The 25,316-nt window shown below is 40.9% G+C and overlaps 1 protein-coding gene across 5 annotated transcripts in view; it reads left to right on the top strand.

Moving 5' to 3' along the window:
* AHCYL2 (adenosylhomocysteinase like 2) overlaps positions 1 to 25,316 on the top strand; it is a 173,778-nt gene that overhangs the window by 89,514 nt on the left and 58,948 nt on the right. Inside the window, exon 1 of one of the 5 annotated variants that reach the window (XM_047762912.1) lies at positions 21,668 to 22,048. The exons of 3 other annotated variants lie outside the window; for them this stretch is intronic. In XM_047762912.1, coding sequence (XP_047618868.1) covers positions 21,992 to 22,048 — 57 coding nt within the window. In that variant the 5' untranslated portion in view covers positions 21,668 to 21,991. Of the gene's footprint in view, positions 1 to 21,667; positions 22,049 to 25,316 lie in introns of those variants that run through there. One more of the 5 variants, XM_047762913.1, reaches the window with a different exon arrangement.

Here is a 25,316-nt window from a genome sequence, read left to right as displayed (position 1 = left end):
TGGCGTTGCCATGAGCTGCGGTGTAGGTCTCAGACATGGCTCAGGTCTGGCGTTGCTGCAGTGTAGGCTGGCAGCTGCAGCTCTGGTTTGACCCCTAGCCTGGGAACCTCCCTATGCCGCAAATGTGGCCCTAAGAAGCAAAACAAAAACAAAAACATGAAGTTGTAAAGCACCATGACGTTTTGGAAACTTACAGAGTTAGATATAGCTTATTATCTCTTCAAGACCCATATCTGATTTTTCCCTGGTGAAGCCTTCCCAGATCTCACAGGTGTTGAGCTGTGTCCCTGGAGCTCTTTGGTTGTTGTTACAATCTTGCTATTGAACTTTAGGCCTTGCAAGGGAGAGGCTGTGTGTTTTCAATACATATATACTGAGTGTCTGTATGTGTCAGACATTATGCTAGGTAAATAGTACAGATAAGATCCCTGCTCTCTTGAAGCTTAAATTCCAGAATGGGAAAACAAAAAAAATAAGTAATTTCAGATTGTGGTAATTGAAGAAAATAAGATAATTGAAGAAAATAAGTGATGGGGGCAGGGCCAAATAGGGTGATTGGGGAAGGCCTCGAAGAGGCGACATTTGTTCTTTTTTTTTTTTTAGGGCCACACTTATGGCATATGGAAGTTTCCAGGCTAGAGGTTGAATCAGAGCTGCAGCTGCTGGCCTACACCACAGCCACAGCAACACCAGATCCGAGCCATGTCTGCGATGTACACCACAGCTCACGGCAACACTGGATCCTTAACCTGCTGAGCGAGGCCAGGGATCAAACCTGTGTCCTCATAGATACTGATCACATTTATTTCCGCTGAGCCACAACAGGAACTCCCGAAGAGGTGACATTTGAGCTGAGACCTGAAGGATGAACTCCCTGGGTTGTATGTAAAATGTTTTATACAATTCCAGCCTCTTACAATCTTGATTGTGTTCTTGGTCATTTTCTTCAGGTTACCTTAGAATGGTGATTGCTGAATTTAATTTGCACATATATTCTGTATGTATTTGTGTTCAGCAGTAGCTCTTCTGCTTTCCTTCACTTTCTCAAGGGTGAGCTCTTGAAATGACTTTTTTGAATCTAGTGAGACCTTTATTCTTTCTTTGTTTTTTAATTTGATACTCAGGATTTTATAAACAGTGTTATCATCCCTACATATTCCTCTTGGGTGTGTGTGCTGTGTATTTCTTCATTACATTCTCTTAGTAGTAATTTTGAAGCAAGCCTCATTGTAAGTACTAGAAATATATTACTCACCATAATAGATGATCTGGGAGTTCTTTTTTTTTTTTTTTTTGTCTTTTGTCTTTTATTGTTGTTGTTGTTGCTATTTCTTGGGCCGCTCCCGCGACATATGGAGGTTCCCAGGCTAGGGGTTGAATCGGAGCTGTAGCCACCGGCCTACGCCAGAGCCACAGCAACACGGGATCCGAGCCGCATCTGCAACCTACACCACAGCTCACGGCAACGCCGGATCGTTAACCCACTGAGCAAGGGCAGGGACCGAACCCGCAACCTCATGGTTCCTAGTCAGATTCGTTAACCACCGCGCCACGACGGGAACTCCTGGGAGTTCTTAAACAGTAGTCAATTCAGAGATTTCCCAACTATTTTTACAAAAGTAAAAACTTTTACCATAGAGAATCTAGTCCTCCCAAAGTTGGGTTGCACCTGGAAAATGTCATGCTCTCTTTCTGCCATGTGCTCAGTGGCACAAGGATGAGCTTCAAATCACTCTTCTTTTGAGAGCTAATATAGTCTTGTTAGCCCACATTCAGAATATCCTTGATAGTTTTGATGACCACTTGAAGGAAATGGCCTTTGTTGCACTGGTTAGAGAGGTAGGATTCAGTTTCTTGAATTAAAGGGCCTCACTGGATGGGTGGGTCAGAGTACGTTTTTCTATGAAGATACTAGGTTCCCTGGATTCCACATTATCAGAATTAAGCGCCTCTCCTAATATTAATTACTTTGTTACTCAAATCCCTTAGCAGTGATCTCTTTCTGAATGCCCTAGCCTCTATTGTTTTCTTGACAGCAAAGACAAAAAAACAGAGCAGGTCAGAATCAGGTCTCAATCATTGGATCTCTGGGCTTTCAGGTTGCAGTGGCTGCACCATTTCCTCATAGGGTCTGGATTTCCACATAGACACAAGGAAATCTCTGGGATTTGAAAATAACAATGTATTGAATGATAATGAAATGACAGAGATTGTAATTGTAGCAGGTATAACTGAAGATAGACAGTAGGAACATAGTAGAAGTAATGAGCTGACCGCGTTTTTATCTGTACCTGAAACCAGACTTCTTGATAATTTAAGAAAACACAAAAATACAGAAGCACACATTTTATTAGCACAGTGATGACATCATCACACGTCTTATAGTCTCTGGAAAACTCTACTCTACACCACTGAGAAAATGAAAAGTGAAAAAGACCAAATACCATTTAGCAGTATTATCAAAATACTTTTGGGAGTTCCTACTGTGGCTCAGCAGGTTATGAATGTGATTAGTGTCCATGAGGATACAGGTTCAATCCCTGGCCTCTCTCAATGAGTTAAGGATCCAGCGTTGCCGTAAGTTGTGGTGTAGGTCAAAGACATGGTTCAGATCCCATGTTGCTGTGGCTGTGGTGTAGGTCAGCAGCTGTAAAAGAAAGAAAGAAAGGAAGGAAGGAAGGAAAAGAAAATGCTTTTGACTTTGAAGGGCCCTTGAATAAATGGGGACTGTAGAAAAGAAGAAAATTCCCACCACTAATGGTAGAGGTTATAGAATTTGTAAGAATGAAAACTTTTCTGAGACACTGATTTGCAGGTGAAAAAATTCATGTCTCCTTGCACAAAGCTTTTGTTAATCCCCAGTGGTCTCCTCTTATGTAGTGGTTCTCAAAGTGTGGTCTGTGGATTTCTGGGAGTCCGTGATACCCTTTCATGGGGTCCATGAGATCAAAACTATTTTTTATTAATATTAACATGTTATTTGCCTTTTCCATTGCATTGACATTTGTACTAATGGTGCATTAGCGATGGTGGATAAAACTACTAGCACCTTTTCATGAATTAAGGCAGTAGCATCAAACTATTGATTGTCATTGTATTCTTCATTGCCAGGCACTTGTGACTAAAAATTTTTTCCAGTTTTACTTAAGAATTTTCTTGATGAAGCAACTGAAGTTTTTTTTTTTATTAAATATCAACATTAGAGTATAGTTTTCTCTCATTTTTTTAGTGAAGTGGAAAGTATACATAAAGCAGTTCTGCTGCATGTTGAGTTATGATGGTTGTCTTAGGGGAAAGCAGGTTTTTGAGTTGCTTTGAAACTGAACTAGCCTCTTTTTCTTTTTTTTTTTTTTTAAATAGCACAACACTTTTATTTGAAAAAACAACTGACAGGTAAATCTTAATTATTCAGATTTAGGCATTGGCAGACATTTTTTGGAAAATGAACAAAGTGAACCTGTTACTTCGAGGAAGATAGACAGCGTTTGTTGTCAATGATAAAATTCAAGCTTTCAAAGAAAAATTAGAATTTTGGAAAACTCAAATCTGTCCCCATGAGCTTAACAGCTTCCAGTGTAGCTGCCTCCAGTGTCTCTTACTTGAGCTCCAGTCACTCAGATATACCGACCTGCTTTCTGTGTCCATGTGTTTCACGGATGTTCCACATTTAACATGTTCACAGTGAACATTGGTTTCTTCCATAAAACTTTATCTCTTTCACCCCACCCAAGTTTCTCTCACCCTCATAAATCACCCTCAACCAGTTTCCAAACTGGAACTGGAAATTATTCTCTATTTCTTTTTTCCACCTCCTGCTTATAATTCATTAACAAGTCTTATAAGCTCTGCTTTCAAAATTACCTCAAGTCTATTCTTTTTTTTAGTGATTTATATTTTTTCCATCGTAGTTGGTTTCTCAAATCTATTCTGTCTGCTTTTCTTCACTTGTATTGCTGTCACCTACTGTAGGTTACCATCATTTCTCACTTCATCGTTTACATCAGCTTTCTGATGCAGGGGGGCTACATTTTGATAATCCAAGAAAAGTGGGCAGGGGGAAAAGACCGCCTTCTCGCTCCTCCTTTGAGGCTTACATCATTAGCTCCTCCTTAGTACTGAGTAAAAGTGTATTTGACCCTTTGAGGTCAAACTAGGACTGTCTTGGTGCTTATTCAAATCAGCAGAAGGGTGGTAACATGTGCTAAAATATGTTGAATCACCTCAGGTTTCTGCATAATGAGGGTGTCCTACTTTGGAATGTCATCTTTCCCTCAAATTCCTGTCCTTGGTCCTAAGGATCATTATCTTGCTGAATTGAATGCAGGCCTCATTTTATCTTTCACGTAATGACCTGAGGCATATCTCAGGTTTTTATTTATGATTTTATAGTTAAGCAAGCCTGCTTCGTTCCAAGATGTTCTAATGGCTTTCTTGAGCCATTATTAACTTACAGTGGTTTCCCTGTCCATTCATGGCCTGATACTAGGACTTCAACTACTCGTATAACTATCCTACTCTATTCCTATCAGATGTGGACTCCTCTTAACACTATGATGGCAGCATTGCTTAAAGAAATTTGAATTCTCTTCCACTTTCTCTCTGTCACTGTCAGACTTGGAAGATTTTGGCTTCAAAACATCTTTATCTTGTAGAGAACTGTACTTAGAAGCAAAATCAAGGTTTTTATGGACCTCAGGAGGTATTTACAACATCTGAGACAATAATTAACTGTAAGCTTTAAAATCAAAGCAAATTTGCCATGAGATCATTCTGAGCAAGTGAATACAACAGCACGGTCAATCCCCATTATTCCAGGATTCTGTGTTTGCAAATTTGGCTACTTGCTAAATTTATTTGTAACCCCCAAATCACTACTCATGGTCCATTCAGGGGTCATTTGAGGACATGCAGAGAGTGGCAAAAAATTTGAGTCATTTGACACACATGTCCCCAGTGGAGGTCAAACAAGGCAGTGCTCTTGCCTTCTTATAAGCTCTCGGAGTTCCTGTTGTGGCTCAGTGGGTTAAGAACCTGACTAGTAGCTATGAGGATGTGGGTTGATCCCTGGCTTTGATCAGTGGGTTAAGGATCCAGTGCTGCTGAAAGCTGTGGCATATGTCTGGCAGGTGCAGCTCGGGTCTGGCATTGCTGTGGCTATAGTGTAGGCTGGCAGCTACAGCTCTGATTCAACCCCTAGTCTGGAACTTCCATATGCCACAGGTGTGGCCATAAAAATAAAATAAATAAAATAAAAAATAAACTCTCATAGGAATTCCCTGGTCGCTCAGTGGGTGAAGGATCCAGCATCGTTGCTGCTGTGGCTTGGGTTTGGGTTTGATCCCTGGCCTGGGAACTTCTACATGCTGCAGGCATGACCCCCCCCCCCCCAAAAAAAATTTTGTGTTAGGTGAGTTTCATTCAACAACATTGGCTGTGAGTTCAATGTTAATGAATCAACAGTATATGTTAAATAAAATAAGGTGGGGGTTTTTTGGTTTGTTTGTTTTCTTGGCATGCGGTAGGCATGTGGAAGTTCCTGGGCCAGGGATTGAACCTGAGCCACAGCAGTGACAATGCTGGATCCTTGATCGCTAGGCCACCGGGCAACTCCAAATAAGGTGCTTTTAAATAGAAACATACAACATACATAAAACAAGTTATCCATTGCTAATTTGACAAAAATGTGATCAGAGGAGTTTGTGCTATGGTGCAGTAGGTTAAGGATCTGGTATTGTCTCTGAGGCAGCACAGGTTGGATCCCTGGCCTAGCAACTTCCATACGCCAACGGTGCGACCAAAAGCAAAAGAACAACGACAAAAATGAAATCAGAGACTCCTAGGAGCCTAACCTTTTATTTCAGAGGAGCAAACCTCTGCACCCTTTATTTCAGTGTTTGTCAAACTTTATTAGAATATAACTATGTAAACTATAATATAAAATAAAAATTAAATAAAAATATAACAGTAAATAGTGAGAATCTACTGTATTTTATATATTCTTTCCTTCAAAGACTTTATCTTACAGACATTAGTCATCAACTCAACTTGTAAAAATTGGCTGCTAGGCAGTGCTTTATTTGTTATGTGGAGGATGGTGGCAGGCAGTCTCCTTAGTAAGTTTTCTTTAATGTTCAGATTCTAGGCAAATGTTTGCATCTTAACTATATTATATCCTAGTCTTGGATGTAAAAAGATCTGCTTCCTAATCACAGTTATGCCTGATTGATTTGCTTTGAAACTCATCAGAATATTCTCTATTTGACTTTCATGGGGAAGGGTAAAAGAAAAAGAATTTTGGAAAGTGATTAGCACTTTTGGGGAAAAAAAGGGGGGGAGTTCCCTGGTGGCCTAATGGTTAAGGATTTGGTGTTGCAACTGCTGTGACAATGCTGCTGTGACCACGCAGGTGTGGGAAAAAAAAAAAACAAAAAAACTTTCCTGGCAGAAAATCGAGTCAGGTAAGGGAAAATAATCATAGTAGTTATTTCCACAAACGTAAAAGCAGCAATGATGTAAGTTGCTGAATGCACAGAATTTGAATGTACTATGTTGAAAATGGCTTCTCATATATATATTATAGGAACATTTCTTTCCTTCAACTCTGCATCCAGATCTTTATCTAGATCTTTCTAGTTCTTCCTTTATGTAATTTCTCAAATTTGTTTCTTTTTCATTCATATGGTAGTAATATGGAAATCCAGACTTTAAGCATCTTTAAGGTTGACCTTAAAGTTGCTCTCATTTTTCAGCCCCATTGTCCTTTGAATGCATCTTCCTTTATATTTTTATCATAGCATTCTGCAGAGATATTACTACCCTACTTAGAAACTTTCAGTTGCTGCTAGTTGTGTGTTTTTAAATTACTCTAAACCAGTTGTCTCTTAATGCGTCTCAGTTTTCCTACATCCTTCCTCCCCACCTACTTTAATTGATATTATGTCATAACTCATTGGTGAGGGAGGAGGGAACCTCTTGGATGTGGGTTCCCTCATCTTATTACCATCATCCGTAAACTGCTATATCTGTTCCTTCTTTTTTCTTTCTATAACAAAGAAAAAAGTATTCCTAATCCTAACCAACAATAGCTTCTCCACTTGTGCCCTGGATCCCATTCTTTCTTCTCAGGAGACTTTTCTTCTTGATTTACCCCTAAAGTTGTTAAACTTGACAAAAACAGTAATACAATGTACAGTTAAATTTGAAATTCAGATAACAACACATAGTCCCATGCAACATTTGGGACACACTTAGGCTGAAAAAGTATCTGTTGTTTATCTGAAATTCAAATATAACCAAATGCCTTAAATTTTATCTAGCAGCCCTACTTACCTCTCTTATTTACACTTCTAAATGCACTCACATTTACACACACACAACTTCCTTTGACTTGTAATCCCTCTTTAGATATTTCCATATTTCTCTGCTCTGCTTCACAGCCCAGGTTTTCAAAAGATTTGTCTATTCAAACTGTCTCTCCTACTTAACCTCCCTGTCATTCTTTAGTTTTCCTGAATCCTGCTTTCACCCCCATTACTCTCTCAAGTTACCAAAACCTCCACGCTGCCAAGTCCTGTGAACTATTTTCAGCTGTCATCTTACTAAACTTCTCAGCAGTGTTCGAAATAGCTGACCACTCTTTCCTTCTTGAAATAATCTCCTTTCCTGATATCAGTGACACCATTCTCTTCGGATTTTCCTCTTACTTTTCTGGTGGCAGCTTCTTAAACTTCAGTTGCTGGCTTTTTTTTTTTTTTTTTTTTTGCATTTTAGGGCCATACCTGCAGCATATGGAGGTTCCCAGGCTAGAGGTCCAATCAGAGCTGTAGCTGCTGGCCTACACCACAGCTCACAGCAACGCAGGATCCTTAACCCACTGAGTAAGGCCAGGGATCGAACCGCAACCTCATGGTTCCTAGTTGGATTCATTAACCACTGAGCCACAACGGGAACTCCCAGGAGCTGTTTCTTAATGGAAATATAGACATTTAGTTCATGTTAAGAAGAGAGGGCCTCTGAACACTTAAGGTACTTAACCCCCTAAATTTATTAAAAGTCATAAACAAAAGAAAGTATCACGTTCCAAATAAATTCGGTGAGGAAAAGGAGTACTGTAAGACTTTGGGTTAGTAATGTCTCTAAGGGAGTTCCTGTTGTGGCTCAGAGGTAACAAACCTGACTAGTATCCATGAGGATGTGGGTTCCGTCACTGACCTTATTCAGTGGATTAAGGATCTGGTGTTACTGTGAGTTGTGGTGTAGGTGGCAGATGTGGCTCAGACCTGGCGTTGCTATAGCTGTGTTATAGGCCGGTGGCTACAGTTCCAGTTTGACCCCCTAGTCTGGGAGCTTCCATATGCTGCAAGTGCAGCCCTAAAAAAAAAAAAAAAAAAAGATGAACAGATAATATAAAGGTGTTTTGTTTTGGTTTTGATTTAAATCTGATCAGTACTTAGCTTTATTTCAGGATTCAGTCAACTACCATTGTCAGGGTCATGAAAGACTGAGGAACTATAATAGATTGGATGAGACTAAGGAGATGTGACAACTAAGTGCAGTGTTGGATCCTGGATTGGGTCTCAGACCAAAAAAAAAGGGCATTAGTGGGGAAAAGTTTGAAATCCAAATAAAGTCTGTAATTTAGTTCATAGTATTATACCAGTGTTAATTTATTAGTTTTGATAATTGGCTTTATAGGATGTTAACATTAGAGGGACTTGGGTAAAGTGTATATGGGAATGCTACACTATTTTACACATTTTTTTCTGTCTATAATTATTTAAAGATTAAAAGTTTTAAAAATGACAACACCGAGTGTAAAAACAAGCCATAGAGTGGAAGATGTTTGCAGAGGACTCATAACCAGAATATATAAAGAACTTATACAGACTAATAAGGGAAAGACTAACAACCCAGTGGAAAAATAGGCAAAATACTTGAAAGGCCACTTCACATAAGAGGATATCCAAATGGCCAATAAGCATAAAAATGTGCTTGGCAGTGTACAAGGGTTCCAGTTTCTCCAAGTGGAACTCTTGTGCCTTACTGATGGGTATGTAAAATGGTGCAGCTTCTGTAGAAACAGTAGGTAGTTACTCAAAAAATTAAACAGAAATTACCATATGATCCAGCAATTCCACTTCTGGGTATATACTCAGAAGAATTGAAAGTAGAGCCTTGAACAGATATTTGTACACCCATGTTCATAGCAGCACTATTCCCAATAGCCAAAAGGTAGGAATAACCCAAGTGTCCATCGATGGATGAATAATATGTAAACAAAATGTGTTTATACATACTGTGGAGTATTATTGAGCCCTGAAAAGGGAATGGAATTCTGATACATGCTACAATATTAGTGGACTTTAAAAACATCATACTGAATGAAATGTCAGACACAAAAGGGCAAATATTATATGATTCCACTTATATGAGGTACCTCGTCAAATTTAAAGAAACAGAAAGTAGAATAGTGGTTGGGGCTGGGGGAGAAGGGGAATAAGGAATTATTGTTTAATGGGTATAGAGTTTCAGTTTGGGATAATGAAAAAGTCCTAGGGATGAATGGTGGTGGTGGTTGCATAACAATGCGGTTGTACTAATTGCCACTAAACTGTACACTTTAAAATGGTTAAAATGGCAAGTCTTATGTATATTTTAGTACACAAAACAATGTTATAGCCCTGTAATCCTGATCAACATAGATGCAAAAATCCTGAACAAAATATTACCAAGCCAAATTTGATAGTACATTAAAAGAATCATACATCGTTATCAAGTGGGATTTATTCCAGAGATGCAAGAATGGTTCAGTATTTTCAAATCAATCTATTAGATACACCACATTAACAAAATGAAGGATAAATATCATGCAATCATCTCCATAGATGCAGAAAAGGCATTTGGCAAGATTCACCATCCATTCATGTTAAAAACGCTCAGTGAAGTGGGTATAGAGTAAATGTACATCAATAAAATATAGGCCATTAAAAATGTGCTCAGTTGCAATGGCAGTGGTAGTGGTGGTAGTGAGATGCAGATTAAAATCACATGACAGAGTTCCCATGTGATGTATTGGGTTAAGAAGCCACTGTTGTCACTGTAGTGGCTTGGGTCGCTGCTGTGGGCATGGGTTCAGTCCCTGACCCAGGAACTTCCACTTACCACAGCTGTGGCCAAAAACAAACAAACAAAACAAACAAAAATCACAATGTGACGCTATTACCTAGAATACCTAAAATGTAAAAAGACCCATAATACTAAGCATTAGCAAGAATACGAAGCAGCTGAAACACTGATATCCTGCTGGTAGGAGTATAAAGTTGTACAAGTATTTTGGAAAATTGCTTGACATTTTCCAGCTGAACACATGCATATCCTATAACCCAACAATTCCACTCCTACATACATATCAAATATGTCATAAACAAGAACATTCACAACGACATTATTTTGTTGTGTGGGTTGGTTTTTTTTGTTGTTTTTTTTGTTTTTGTCTTTTTAGGGCTATACCCTTGCCATATGGAGGTTCTCAGGCTAGGGGTTGAATCGGAGCTGAAACCACTGGCCTACACCACAGCCACAGCAACGCCAGATCCAAGCCACATCTGTGACCTACACCACAGCTCACAGGAACACCGCATCCTTAACCCACTGAGTGAGGCCGGGATCAAACCTGCGCCCTCATGGATGCTAGTCAAATTCGTTTCTGCTGAGCCACTACAGGAACTCCATGCAACATTATATTTTAAGACCCCCAGGAGTTCCCATCGTGGCTCAGTGGTTAACAAACCCAACTAGCACCCACGAGGATTCAGGTTCAATCCCTTCCCTCGCTCAGTGGGTTAAATATCCGGCGTTGCCTTGAGCTGTGGTATAGGTCACAGACTTGGCTTGGATCCTGCGTTGCTGTGGTTGTGGTATAGGCCGGCGGCTACAGTTCCAATTAGACCCTTAGCCTGGAAACCTCCATATGCAGCAGGTGCGGCTCGAAAAAGACAAAAAGAAAAGAAAAGACCCCCCCCAATTTTTTTTTTATTATAGTTGATTTACATTGTTCTGTCAATTTCTGTTGTACAGCAAAGTGCCCCCGTCAGACATATATATATATATATATATATATATATATACATTCTTTTTTTAATATCATGTTCCATCACAAATGATTGGACATATAGTTCCTTGTGTTATAAAGACTCCATTGCCAATCCATTTTTATTTTTATTTTTATTTTTATTTTTATTTTTTGCTTCTTAGGGCTGCACCTGCAGCACATGCACGTTCCCAAGCTAGGGGTCAAATCAGAGCTGCAACTGCCAGCCACAGCAACACAGGATCCTTAACACACTGAGTGAGGCCAGGAATCAAACCCACATCCTCATGGATACTAGTCGGGATTGTTACCGCTGAACCACAGGGGGAATTCCACCTATCCATTCTTTTTTTTTTTTTTTTTTTTGTCTTTTTGTCTTTATTGTTGTTGTTGTTGTTGTTGCTATTTCTTGGGCCGCTCCCGCGGCATATGGAGGTTCCCAGGCTAGGGGTTGAATCGGAGCTGTAGCCACCGGCCTACGCCAGAGCCACAGCAACTCGGGATCCGAGCCGCGTCTGCAACCTACACCACAGCTCACGGCAACGCCGGATCGTTAACCCACTGAGCAAGGGCAGGGACCGAACCCGCAACGTCATGGTTCTTAGTCGGATTCGTTAACCACTGCACCACGACGGGAACTCCTATCCATTCTTAATGTAACAGTTTGCATCTATTATCCCCAAACTCACAGTCCATCCTTCTTCTCCCGTTTCCCCCTTGGCACCCACAAGCCTGCGGTCCATGTCTGCGAGTCTATTTCTGTTCTGTAGATAGATTCATCTGTGCCATATTTTAGATTCCACATATTAGTGTTATCATACGGTATTTGTCTTTCTGACTTACTTCACTTAGTATGAGAATCTCTAGTTCCATCTATGTTGCTGCAAATGGCATTATTTTGTTCTTTTTATGGTGGAGTAGTATTCCATTGTGTATATGTACCACATCTTCTTAATCCATTCATCCATTGATGGACATTTAGGTTGTTTTCATGATTGCAATTGTGAATAGTGCTGCAATGAACATAGAGGTGGATGTGTCTTTTTCAATGCAAGTTTTGTCCAGATAGATGCCCAGGAGTGGGATTGCTGGATCATATGGTAGTTCTATATATCATTTTCTCAGGAACCTCCATACTGTTTTCCATGGTGGTTATACCAATTTACATTCTCACCAACAGTGTAGGAGGGTTCCCTTTTCTCCACATCCTCTCCATTATTTCTTATTTGTAGTCTTATTATTGATGGACATTCTGACCAGTGTGAAGTGGTACCTCACTGTAGTTTTGATCTGCATTTATCTAATAATTAGTGATGTTGAGCCATCTTTTCATGTGCCTGTTGAAGGCCCCCAAACTTTAAGCAGGAGAATGGATTCAATAATTTATGAATATGCATACATAAAGAATATGAATATGCAGTCAGATACTTTCAGGCAATAAATAATGAACTCCTCAATGCGGCATACTAGGATAACTCCTAGAAACATTGAGCAGAAAAAATCAGCCTCTGAAGAATAGATCTTTTATGGTATTTATATCAGGTTCAAAATTTGATAAGTAGTGATAGGAATCAGAGATTCCCTTTAGGGAAGAGTGAAGGTAATGACTGGGGGGGAGGGGCAGGGGCAAGACTCTAGAGTGCTGGTAGTGTTCTGTTTTGTTATCTGGATAGTGGTTCCATAGGTGTGCTGACTTTTGAAATTTTATCGAAATGTAACTCTTTGACTTGTATACTTTTTCCATAGGTAAGTCATATGTCAATTTAATTTTAAAGAAAAGAAATGTGAAAAATCCACATTCCGCATTTACTTAATGGCATTATGTTTCATTATCTTATCCTACACCCTTCCCCCACTTCCTACTATGTGATAAAAATGAGGGCCCTGAATATAGATCCCTCCCCACTCTTATTCTGGTTGTTTTCAAGTCTAAGGAGAAGTTTTAAAGTTTAAATGTGACCTCTTTTTGAGAACAGTTTTAGCTAGAGGTGCTAACTATGCAGCAAACTGAACTCTGACCTAAGTGAACCTCTATTAGCTGTGTCAGGAGATTGAGGATTTAAGTCCACACTCCACTCCCAGATTCCAGAGGACTTAGCAGGGAGTGGGGAAAGATGGCTTGGTGCCTGCTTTAGTGTACTCTTGTCTGTATTGCTTAATTGTAAAAGTGGCTGGATCAGTCAGTGGCAAGGAGGTACATTTAGCTGTACTAGGCATAGTTTTTGTTAGGCTGTTTCTTTTTATGATTTTGTCAGTTCTTACTCATACCTGTGTCCCTTTTCCTTCCCTGTTCTCTTTCATATTTTTAAAATTGAAGTATAGTTGATTTACAATGTGCCAATTTCTGCTGTACAACAAAGTGACCCAGTCATGTGTACATACATATATATACATGTGTGTATATGTGTGTGTGTGTATATATATATATATATTCTTTTTCTCATATTATCTTGCATCATGTTCTATCCCAGGAGATTGGGTACAGTTCCCTGTGCTATGCATTAAGACCTCATTGCTTATCCATTCTAAATGTAACTGTTTCCTTCCTTTTACCCTTCAGGTGGGGTTTAACTGAGTTAGCTGTTCCTTGATTAAGTCTTTTTTTTTTTTTCTTTTCATTCACACATTCATTGGTTGTTTGCTATGTGCTTGGAATACAGGAATGAGACATATCATATCTGCCCTCGAATTTATTGCAGTCCTAGTGTGGAAACAGATAAATGTTCAGTTATAGTATTAGTACTGATACGTGCTGTAATAGAGATCAGTCTGGGCGATTACTCAGTAACTTAGAGAGTTGATTCTTAACCTAGACCAGGAGCTGAAAATATGTACTGAAGGAAGTTAGAGCTAAGCTACATTTCAGAAGATGTGTGTGTGTAAGGTACGTGTGTGTGTGTGTGTGTGTGTTTGAGTGGGAATGTGGGGGAATTCAGAGAGCTGAGGGCTGAGGCTCAGAAAGTATGCAGAGGTTAAGTCATAAAGGGTCTTGTGTGTTGTGCTAAGGAGTATGAATTTGAAGACAGTGGAGAGCTTTTGAGGCATTATGAACCAGGAGTGATGTAATCATATTTTTAAATAACTGTGCTGATGATAACCACTTATGAATATGTTAATTTAATGAATCGATACAGACTATTACAGGGGTGGAGTTATCTAGGCCCCGTTAAAGTGTAGTCTCAGCAGTATTGGCATCATCTGAGAGCTGTTAAAGATAAAGAATCTTCAGAAGTTCTCTTGTGGCTCAGTGGGTTAAGGATCTGGCATTGTCACTGCAGTGGCATGGGTTACTGCTGTGGTGTGGGGTTGATCTCTGGCCGGGAAGTTTTGCATGCTTGCGGCGTGGCCAAGAAAAAAAAAAGGTAGACTCTTGGGATGTATTCCAGACTTGCTAAATTAGAATCAGCATTTTAACAAGATCTCCAGATAATTTGTAGGCATATTCAAATTTAAGAAGCACTGATGGCTAGGATGACGGTCAAGCTTTAGACAGTAGGTATGAAGATGCTAGGACAGATTGCAAGAGATGATGTGGAGAACATGTTCTTTCTACCTGGAGCACTCTTCTCATTCCCCTCCCCACCCAATGCACACCAGGTACCCCCGGCTCATCCGTTACCTTTCTTGGATGTGACACTCCCAGTACACATGATTGGTACCCTTGCCATGTACTCCCGTAGCAGCTTGTGTTTACCTTATCATTTTGCACACTTTGGGTAATTACTTATCTAATTGCCTCTCTCTCTCTCCTGCACCACCAGGGCAGGGACTGTCTTTCTTTGCTGCCTGGCACATGATAGGCACTCAAATATTTGTGGTTCGGGAGTTCCCACTGTGGTGCAGCGGAAACGAATGTGACTAGTATTGATGAGGATGCAGGTTCGATCCCTGGCCTCACTCAGAGAGTTGGGGATCTGATGTTGCCATGAGCTGTGGTGTAGGTCACAGCCACAGCTTGGATCTTGCATTGCTGTGGCTGTGGTGTAGGCCGGCAGCTGTAACTCCAATTTGACCCCTAGCCTGGGAACTTCCATATGCCATGGGTGTGGTCCTAAAAAGCCAAAAAAAAAAAAAAAAGGAAAAGAATTGTGGTTCCATTGAATGTATTCACCATATCTAAGAAGAGAAGATGAATTTAAGTGTGTTGTGAGTAATAAGAATAGTAAATTATAAATATCATTATAAATATCATGACCAATTCCAGGCACCGTTCTACGTACTTTATATATGTTAATTTATTTGATCCTCTCAGCAATTCTATAAGGTAGATATTCTTTTTTTTTTTTTTGTCTTTTTGTCTTTTCTAGGGCTGCTCCCGTGGCATACAGAGGTTCCCAGGCTGGGGGTCTAATCAGAGCTGTAGCTTCTAGCCTGCGCCAGAGCCACAGCAATGCCAGATCTGAGCCACATCTGCGACCTACACCACAGCTCACGGCAATGCCAGATCCTTAACCTGCTGAGCGAGGCCAGGGATCGAACCCCGCAACCTCATGATTTCTAGTCGGATTCGTTAACCACTGAGCCGTGACGGGAACTCCATATAAGGTAGATATTCTTAATGTGCCATTTTCCAGATAAGAAAACTAAGGTACAGGGAGGATAAGTAATTTGCTTGAAGTTACACAGTTGGTAAGTGATGACTGAAGATTCAAATCCATCTGGTACTACTCTTCTATGTCTAGTGTTGAACAAAATAGTTGGCACAATGCTAAGTGCTCTTATGTATTTCTATGTATTCTCTACTCTTTATAACTTCAGTATGAGGAGGGTTTTATTCTCTTTTACGGATGAGAAAGCAAAGGCTCAAAAAGTTATATAGCTTACCTAAAGATACACAGCTAGTAAGTAATGGAGCCAGTCTTTAAACCTAGGAGTTCCTGTTGTGCCTGGCTCAGCAGAAACAAATCCGACTAGGAACCATGAGGTTTCGGGTTTGATCTCTGGCCTTGCTCAGTGGGTTAAGGATCCGGCATTGCCGTGAGCTGTGGTGTAGGTGGCAGACTTAGCTCGGATTTGGCATTGCTGTGGCTCTGGCATAGGCAGGCAGCTATAGCTCGATTAGATCCCTAGCCTGGGAACCTCCATATGCCACAGGTGTGGCCCTAAAAGGACAAACAAACAAACAAACAAACAAAAACACCCAAGCTTATATAACTCTAAAGCCTGTGGTCTTTCCCAGTACTGATATGTCTCCATGTGGAGCCTAAAATACCTGTGGGATATGAGTCTTAAGATCACTGAGGAACCGAGAAGTAGGAAGCCTAATACTTAAGTTGTGGGGTCAGAGGATTGAACAACTCCAGTTGCTCTGGTAGCGTGGGCATTTCAAGTTTGAAAGGGCAAGGGAGATTTAAAGCCTAGCAGATTTCAGCCAGCCTTATAATTGACCAGCTGGAACTTTGAACTCGGTGGTAAGAACCTTAGCCTCTGCAATAAGCTAAGTCACTTAGATGACTAAGGAGTAGTTACTGCTTTTTCTTATGGCCTCAGAGAAACCGGGTGGATGAGAAATACTGAAATATCAGAACTGGAAGTAACCAGCTCTAACCTTCCACTTCCCACTTATTTTGTAATAAGGAAACTGAAGAGGAGAGTAATTAGGTGCCTTGCCAAAATCTAATAAAACCATTATGACAAGTCAGGAATAGAGGACCAGTCACAATCTTGTATTCCTTGCCCTGTGCCTTATGACTTGCTAGGCTCCAGACTTATCACCTCCTATTTAAAACTCTTCTGCCACTGTAGTTACTTCTTTACCACTGCCTGGTTCGTTCGTTCGTTCGTTCGTTCGTTCGTTCTTTCTTTCTTTCTTTCTTTCTTTTTTCCTCCGTTATTTGCCTGGTTCTTTTTAACTTTGGCCCAGGAGATATTAACTTCCTGTCCTTTACCCTCCAGCCCCAAGCAGGTAGTCACTCTGGCAAGTCATCTGGCTTGCCCTCACTTAATGATGGTGCTTCTATCAAATCATTACTGGTAGGGGGGAGTTCCCTGGTGGTCTAGTGGTTAGGATTCAGTGCTTTCACCACTGCAGCCTAGGTTCAATCCCTGGTCTGGGAACTGAGATCCCACAGTAAGCTGCTGCGTGTCAAGCCCCGCCCCACCCCCCAAAAAAGTCACCATTGGAAGGAACACTATTGGCACATAGAGCTTCAAGTTGATGTTCTGGCAATGAAATGAGATTCTTTGGAGCTGTTCACACACTGGGTCAATTTTTGTAAAGCTTGAAGGCTGCAGGAGCAGGTGCAGTTTCTGTAACCTTTTCAAGTTGTAAGATCTTAAATGCTAAGGGTAGTTATTATAGATAATGGTGCCCAGGGGCCTCACTCTTGCCCTTGCTATAGGTATATCTTCTAAGGCACAGTAGGGTAAAATTAAATCAGATTGAAAACAACTTTATAACTAGTATTTACACCAATACCCTGTGCCTTATGCAGTCCCACTCAGTTAATAGACCTTCAGTTCTTGAATGTAATAGCTACTGTTTTATTTTTGTTTCAGAGTCATTACAGATGTAGTTTTCAAAGGAAGTCTATTTTAGTTAAAACATACACTGACAACAAAAACAAAAAAGTTACAGCTAGAATGACATTTAATTTAGCCTGCTAAAGTGATATCTTTTACTTATGCTTATTCTTTTATTCCCAACCAAAAGTCTATGTTTTAGAACTACCATGAGGCCAGTCATCTTCCATTTATTTATTTTTTATTGAAAAAGTATAGTTGATTTACAGTGTTGTGTTAATTTCTGATGTACAGCAGAAAACGTCTTTTGGCCTTGATTTGTTCTGAAAAGCTTCCTTATGATACAGATCATAATGGATTATAATTGATGCAGATCAAGCAATGGAAAGCAGATTGTATATTCTTGCAGTGATAATATTATAATTAAAGACTAAAAACCTATTAAGGACTCACCACAAATAAGTCGTCGCTTTGGTCGGTAGTATAACGAAGCCTTGGTAGATATCATAATGTTCCAAATCCTATAAAATGGACATAAATATGTTGAACACATTGGCTCTGCAAGTTGCCCCAGAGTATTATAAGGTATATGTACAGCATACAAGATTGGACAGTGTCTTAAGCCCACACCGAATGCCAGACACTCGAGGCAAATCAAAGCTGACTAAGCCCTGAAGAGCCTGGGATCTAATGAGGGATAACACACACACACACACACACACACACACACACACAACTGAAATATGAGGAAAGGTGAAAATAGTGTTGTGACAAAGTAACAGTATTAGAGAAAAGAGATAACTTTTTTTTAGGTTAGATTCTGTGGCAGAACGATCATTTGCGCTGAACCTTGAAGCGTTTGAATCTGTAAAGGTGATAGAAGTGAAGGCAGAATGAATGCGTTTCAGTCTGAGAAAATGCATGAGCAAAGGCATCAAGGTGGCAAAGGAGACAGCATAACAATGACACGAGTAAGAGCGACCATTTATTAAGTATCTACACTTTATTGTTATTATTTTTATTGCTACACACATGGCGTATGGAACTTCCTGCACCTTGGATTGAATCCAAGCCACAGCTGCAACCTACACCACAGCTGTAGCAATGCCAGATCCTGTAACGCACTGCACGGAGCTGGGGATCAAAGCTGTGCCTCTGCAGCAACCTGAGCACCTGCAGTTAGATTCTTAACCCACTGCATCACAGCAGGAACTCCCATGTGCACTTCAAAAAATCTTTGCATCAATCCTGTGAGAGGACTATTATTATTTCCATTGTATGGATTAGAAAACTGGAGTTTGGGGAGTTCCCTGGTGGCATGCTGTCACGTGGGTCTGATCTCTGGCCAGGGAACTTCTACATGCAATGGGTGCAGCCGAAAAGAAAAGAAAGAAAACTGGAGGTTTAGAAAGGTTAGTTACATGTCAGCCAGCATTTGAACCGAGGTCTGTTTAACTCCAAGACCAGTGCTCTTAGCTTCTCTCTTGTACAGTCTACCTTCAGGAGATGGCAGGTAATACAGCTTACCTGGGGATACAGGGTATATAGGGATAATAAGCAGTGGGAGATCCTCCTGGAAGTGATTTACAGAGGGTTTTTAGGAGGCAATAAAAATGGACAGGGAGGGAGAGATGAGAGGCTTGGTAGGAGGGCTCAAAAACCGTTAGTAACCAATTGTTCTGGGTACTGGGGAAAAGGGAGAAATCGAACATGACTGAGGTTTTATATCTGGGTGACTGAAGGAACAGTGAACAGTGATAGAAGAGTGAGAAGAAACTTGTTTGAAGGGTGGGCAGAGAGGAAAGATGGGGCAATCATTTTTAAATATGTTGCATTTAAAACCCAGATGAGGAGTTCCCATCGTGGTGCAGTGGTTAACGAGTCCGACTAGGAACCATGAGGTTGCAAGTTCGATCCCTGCCCTTGCTCAGTGGGTTAAGGATCCAACATTGCCATGAGCTGTGGTGTAGGTCGCAGACAAGGCTCAGATCCCTTGGCCCTAGAAAAGGCAAAAAGACAATAATTAATTAATTAATTAATTAATTAATAAAATAAAAGGGAGAGCAGACAGAGGACAGTAACCAGAGGTTGCTTTGTCCAAATTAATCTGCTCTCAGAGGGCCTTATCAAAATTGACACTCTGTCCTCAAATCGCTCCTGCATTTCATCGACTTTCTATATCTTGCCATCTCTCAAATTGCTTTACTCCATAGCTCTTCTATGACTACGGCTTCCTATACTTCCTCCCCTGCTGTTCTCTCTTGGTACTCCGTCTCCACCTGCCCTGTGATCTCTGATCCTTTGACACCTCTGCATTCACCTGGTCCAGCAAGTCCCCATCTATTTTCAGTTGTCTTTCTCTCTAAGCATGGACCCCCAGGTCAGTCATCTGAATTCTGCCCTTTCCAGCATCTTAGAGTAATACCTCTTCCCCTAGAAGTTACCTTCCTGTCTTCTGTTCCATATCCAAAGAACCATTCTTTTAACCAGTGAAAGCCCTCAAGGGCCATGAACCTATAATCCTAATTGTAATATTATGACTCTCAGCTCCAGAGAAATCATCCTCTGCAATGGGAATTAACACTGTAAAGAGTCCCTGGTCCTTGAAGGAGACCAAAGCAGGCATATCTTGTTGGGCTTCCTTTGTGCCTGAAATCTGTGGTACTCTTATTGGATAATGTGGTACTCTAGTTTTGTCTCATTTCCAAACTTCCAAAGTGTGTACAGAGTGGGAGCAGGTATGGGGACATAAGGAGGAAGCAGCCCTGAGGTCCCTTAAGGTGGTAGTGTATGTGACGGCTCTGTTGACATACTGTTTCTCTCTGAAACCAATCCTGTGAGTAAAAGCTAGCATTAGATAGGGACTTTGAGGCAGCCCTAGTCTTTTAAAAATTTTTTTTCTTTTCGTGGCTGCACCTGCGGCATATGGAAATTCCTGGGCCGAGGTCAAATCAGAGCTGCAGCTGTGGCCTATACCACAGCCACACCAGATCCTTAACCCACTGAGAGAGGCCGGGAATCAAATCCACACCCTCACAGAGACAATGTTGGGTCCTTAACCTGCTGAGCCACAGTGGGTACTCCCTTTTTTTAAAATTGAAGTATAGTTGTTTGGGAAATTATGTTAGTCTCAGGTATACAGCAATATTTTATAGATAATACTCCATTTAAAGTTATTTAGAAGGGGATTCCCATTGTGGCTCAGCAGGTTGGGAACCCACATAGTGTTCGTGAGAATGTGGGTTTGATCCCTGAAAGCTGTGGCGTAGGTCGCAGATGCAGCTTGGATCCCATGTTGCTGTGGTTGTGGTGTAGGCCGGCAACTGCAGTTCCAATTCAGCGCCTAGCCTGGGAACTTCCATTTGCTGCAGCTGTGGCTCTAAAAAACAAAACAAAACAAAACAAACAAACAAAAAAACTTACGTTGGCTATATTCCCTGTGCTATACGTTATATCCTTGTAGACTACAAAAGTAGAGAAAACACGAGTGGTTACCAGAGGGGAGGGGGAACGTGGGGAGGGGCAAAATAGGGGTAGGACACTAAGAGGCACAAACGGGTATGGGTAAAATAAAGGGGCAGCACTGGTCTTGACTCGAAACCCTGGCTCCCCCTAAACCTGCCCACACCGTGGTAGCTCTTGACTAGCCTCAGGGAAGCAGCTCATCCACCCAGGGCATCTCTCTTTTGGCAGCACAGGGAGCCAGCAGAGGGAGTTGTGGTCCCAGAACTTTCTTCAGAGCTAAGTTCTGGTTTTGCTAGAGATCATCCCTGGCGCCATCTGAATCTCCTGTGCAATAAGAATTTAACTTGAGTTATGCCTGAGTCTGGTGCCAGATCCCCGGTGTGAGTAGATGGGGAGCTTCTGCATAACTGTTTAAACTTGAAAGCCATAAGGAACTCTTGATTTCAAGGAAACGCCTGTTTACTCTACAGATCCAAATCGAGCAACTCTGGAGAGATGGGTGTGCCTTCTTGACCTCGATCCTTATTGATCTTGGTATCAGCACCTCCGATGACGTGTTCCAAGGGGCGGGAGAAAATTAACAAATGCCTTACACACTGGCGAGGAAAGGGCGCCTGACTATTGTTGCTGCAGAAAATCCCCTTGGGGGAGGTGGGGAGAGAGTGTTCGGGTAGCCGTAAACAAGTGAGTGCCCAGTAGGAAGTTGAGTGCCCAGATGCAGAACCTTGCATCGGCTCTGGTTTGAATCAAAAGCAGAAGGTTTGAAGTAAGGGCCAGTGAGGGACTTGTCAGGCAGTTGACTAATGATCTTGACTTTAATAGGAAGCCTCTGTGAAAGGAGAGGCCGCTTCTGCTAGATATTGTGAACTTCTGAATCACTAGGTTTGGTTTGGCTTTGGGGCACTCAGAAAACCCTGGCCTTTCCAAACCAGCTTTCCCTTTTGCTTCAGGACATATATTACCCAAGGCTGCACTATGGAGAATTGGGACGGTAAAGAGGGCACCTCAGCTTTTCACGTGCCTGAGTGGATGGTGAGTTTTTTGGTCACTTTGCTTTTCCTTGCCTTTCTTGATAATGAGGCAGCCATTTCTGACAGGTGACAGGGATCACTTGTGAGAAGTCCCTACCAAAACCTGAGCTTGGGAAAACAGTTATTACTCTAATTTTTGATCGGTTCCTATTTCCTGGGTCACCTTTGCTGCTTTCTCTTCTTTTTTTTTCAACCCCTGTTTTTTTAATTATGAGCACGCTGGGAAGGTCTGAGAGCTGCCTGGTCCGTCAGCATATTGCCCGGTTGTCTGCTCTGGGCTGGAGCTTCCCCTCTGCTGCTGGTGCTGTGCATGGATTGTGTTATCCTGTGATTGCTTTGCATTCTGTTTGGAAGCTGATGCTTAGTTTATTCCTCGTGGGGTAAAGAAAAAGAATAGTGAGGGGGGAAAAAAACAAAAACAAAAATAGAACTTATAAACATGGTGCTCTAACTTTGAAAAGATTTAAGACATTTCTCTCCTATCCGCCCATTTTTCTCCTGCCAGTCAAAACGTTTCCCCAAATTTCCTTTGTATGTGTCTTTCTAAAACGCAGGAACTATGTAGCTTTCTTGGTAATATTCTTCAAAATACTTTATTTGCCTGATAAATATTTTGCTTGTTTGTTTTGGGATTTTTTTGTTTGCTTTGGTTTTGGTTTTTTTTTTTAATATAATTATAATAAGGACTTATTTGTTGATAAGAACTAGTACATAAAACCTTATATTTTAGATCTAACTTTAAATTTTTATTTGAAAACAGCAACTGTCCTCGTGTTCTTAACTGCTTTCTTCCAGGTTTAGACTGATTTCTCTTGTTTTGTTGAAATTTTTATTTATTATTATTCAATGAATTTTATTACATTTATGGTGGTACAGCGATCATCACAACCAAATTTTATAGCATTTCCATCCCAAACCCTCGGTGTATCCCCCACGCCCCAACCTGTCTCATTTGGAAACCGTGTTTCAAAGTCTGTGAGTCTAGACTGATTTCTTACATTCTATATACCAGTTTGTGTGATATATATATATTTCCTTATTGAAAATTGGTTAGACTAATAACATATTGCAAGTTCTTTTCAGTGTTTATGGAATTATGGACTTAGAGAAATAACCATCGATAATAAGACTGAATATACAGTAGACCTAACAGAGGCCCAACTGATGAGACCACGTTTCAACTCCTGTAACAACTCTTGTTTATTATTTTTGTTGGGTTTATTACTTTTGTTCTTGTTCTTAATGTTATTCCAGAACCTTGTGCTCAGTTTTAAAACATTGGATCAAAAGAAATCCTCCCCACCCACAAGTTTATTTTAAATAATGTAATGTTTTAGAATTAATGGAAAGGTTTCAAGTAATAATTCTAGTTGGGTTTTAAGTTTGTTTTTGAATCTCCAGCCACTCACTAATAATAAAGGGGAGTAGGAATTCTGGTTTTCTTAGGTGAGGGTCCACATTAAGATATTAACCTTTGGCAATTCTATAAAGGAATGTTACAGAAGAATTCCACAGAACACTAGTGTGCCAGTTTAGAATGAATGCAGGTTTTATGGTGACCCTTATTCTCATAAAGAATACACGGAAGCACATCCTCTCAAGAGGAGCTTCTACTGGACTTTTTTTTACCTACTTACCTTCTTTTACTTTCGTGAACAAGGTAACTGTCCTAAAGGACTTAGTGTGACTGTTACTCAAAAGATATGACCTAAGGCTTCCCAGTTTTTAGAAATCGTTCTTTAATAAAGCACAACTCTGCTTTTTTTTTTTTTCAGTGTAGCACCTTTCTTATTTAGTGACTTCCTGGCCCCCCTCACTCAAAAACCGGGAAAATATCTTTCTTTCTTTTTTTTTAAGGGCCACACCTGCAGCATATGGAGGCTCTCAGGCTAGGGGTCTGATCGGTCTATACCACAGCTCACAGCAACGCCAGATCCTTAACCCACTGAGTGAGGCCAGGGATCGAACCCAAGTCCTCATGGATACTAGTTGGGTTCGTTACCACTGAGCCACAGCAGGAACTCCAGGAAGATATCTTTAATCAGTAAATTTTTTAAAACAGCAATGAGAAAAAGTAGAGAGGGGCTTGTCTTCAGTAACTCGGTTTTTCTCATCTGCTCTCCTTCCCCTGCCAAAGATTGAGGCTTTCTTTCAGATACTGTGTTAAGTTGTTCATTTCTGACCTGGCCTGGAAGTGCTTCATTAGGCTGCCACCCATATCCACTAAGCCACCAAAGTGAGCCTCGGAGCACCCTCTGGTGTATTTGCCTCTAGATTGCCAGACCTTACCTGTGAGGTCCTTTTCTTCCCCCAAGAGAAAACGCTGGAGCCAGTTACCACATTAGGTCAAATTTTCAATTTAAGAAAGCTTTAACAAATGTCTGACACAGGTTCCAGTTTACATATTAATGTAATGAAATTCCCACTGAGACTATCCTTGCCCCAAAGGAAATATGACGAGGCTCTCAAACCCTTCTTTCAGGGGGCAGATTTAGCAGAGAAAGTACATTATAATACCTTCCTCTTTTGGTGAAAAGGAACTCGCATACCCCTCAGAGAATAGTGCTCAAAACCAGAGACAGCAGCTGACAGTACTCACATATCGGATTCCCAGCAGAGAAACAAGCCAGAACGACGTTTGAAGAACCCCAGTCTTGAGAATTGGCAAGGTAGGGCCTCGAGTTAACATTCCGTCAGTCACTGGAAAACTGCTAGAACCTCTGCTCCTCAGCTATTTCCATGTGCTGGGTTTTCTTAGCCTTGTTCATGCAGTTTTACTCCCACAAGGTTGGGAAGCTCATCCTTTTAAAGATTGTCCTTATTAATGTTTTTCTTCCCCTGAGAAATCTTTAGTCCCTAGTGGTAGGTGAGAAATACCTCCTCTTATGTGCATGGAGATCAGCAGTAACCTTTTTTTTGGTTTCTACATCTTATTATTTCCTCCTCCCACTCAGCCTTTCTTGGTACTTTTCCTTAGGAAATCTGATTGACTTTCTTGAGTATCCAGCCAGCTGGTTACCCGATTTTCTTTTGGCTAGAAGTAATCCCTTTTATAGGTGAAGAATTTGTTCCAGCAGCTCATTTGGCTTGGAAGGGAGAAATGTCTCTAAGAATGCTTGAGCCATACCTACTTGGAAATGAGACATAAACCTCTAATAGTAGTAGAGGTAGCTTGACTATAACTCTGGGTCAGGATTGACACTTAAAGCTGAGAACCATTTGAGAAACTGATGAAAACTGCAGACCCTCTCTCCAGGAAAACATACCCA

The sequence above is a fragment of the Phacochoerus africanus genome, chromosome 16, assembly GCF_016906955.1.
Source record: "Phacochoerus africanus isolate WHEZ1 chromosome 16, ROS_Pafr_v1, whole genome shotgun sequence".
In the NCBI taxonomy this organism is placed as follows: Eukaryota; Metazoa; Chordata; class Mammalia; order Artiodactyla; family Suidae; genus Phacochoerus; species Phacochoerus africanus.
The sequence above is the reverse complement of the archived record's forward strand: the minus strand, read 5'-3'. Positions and strand labels throughout refer to the sequence as shown.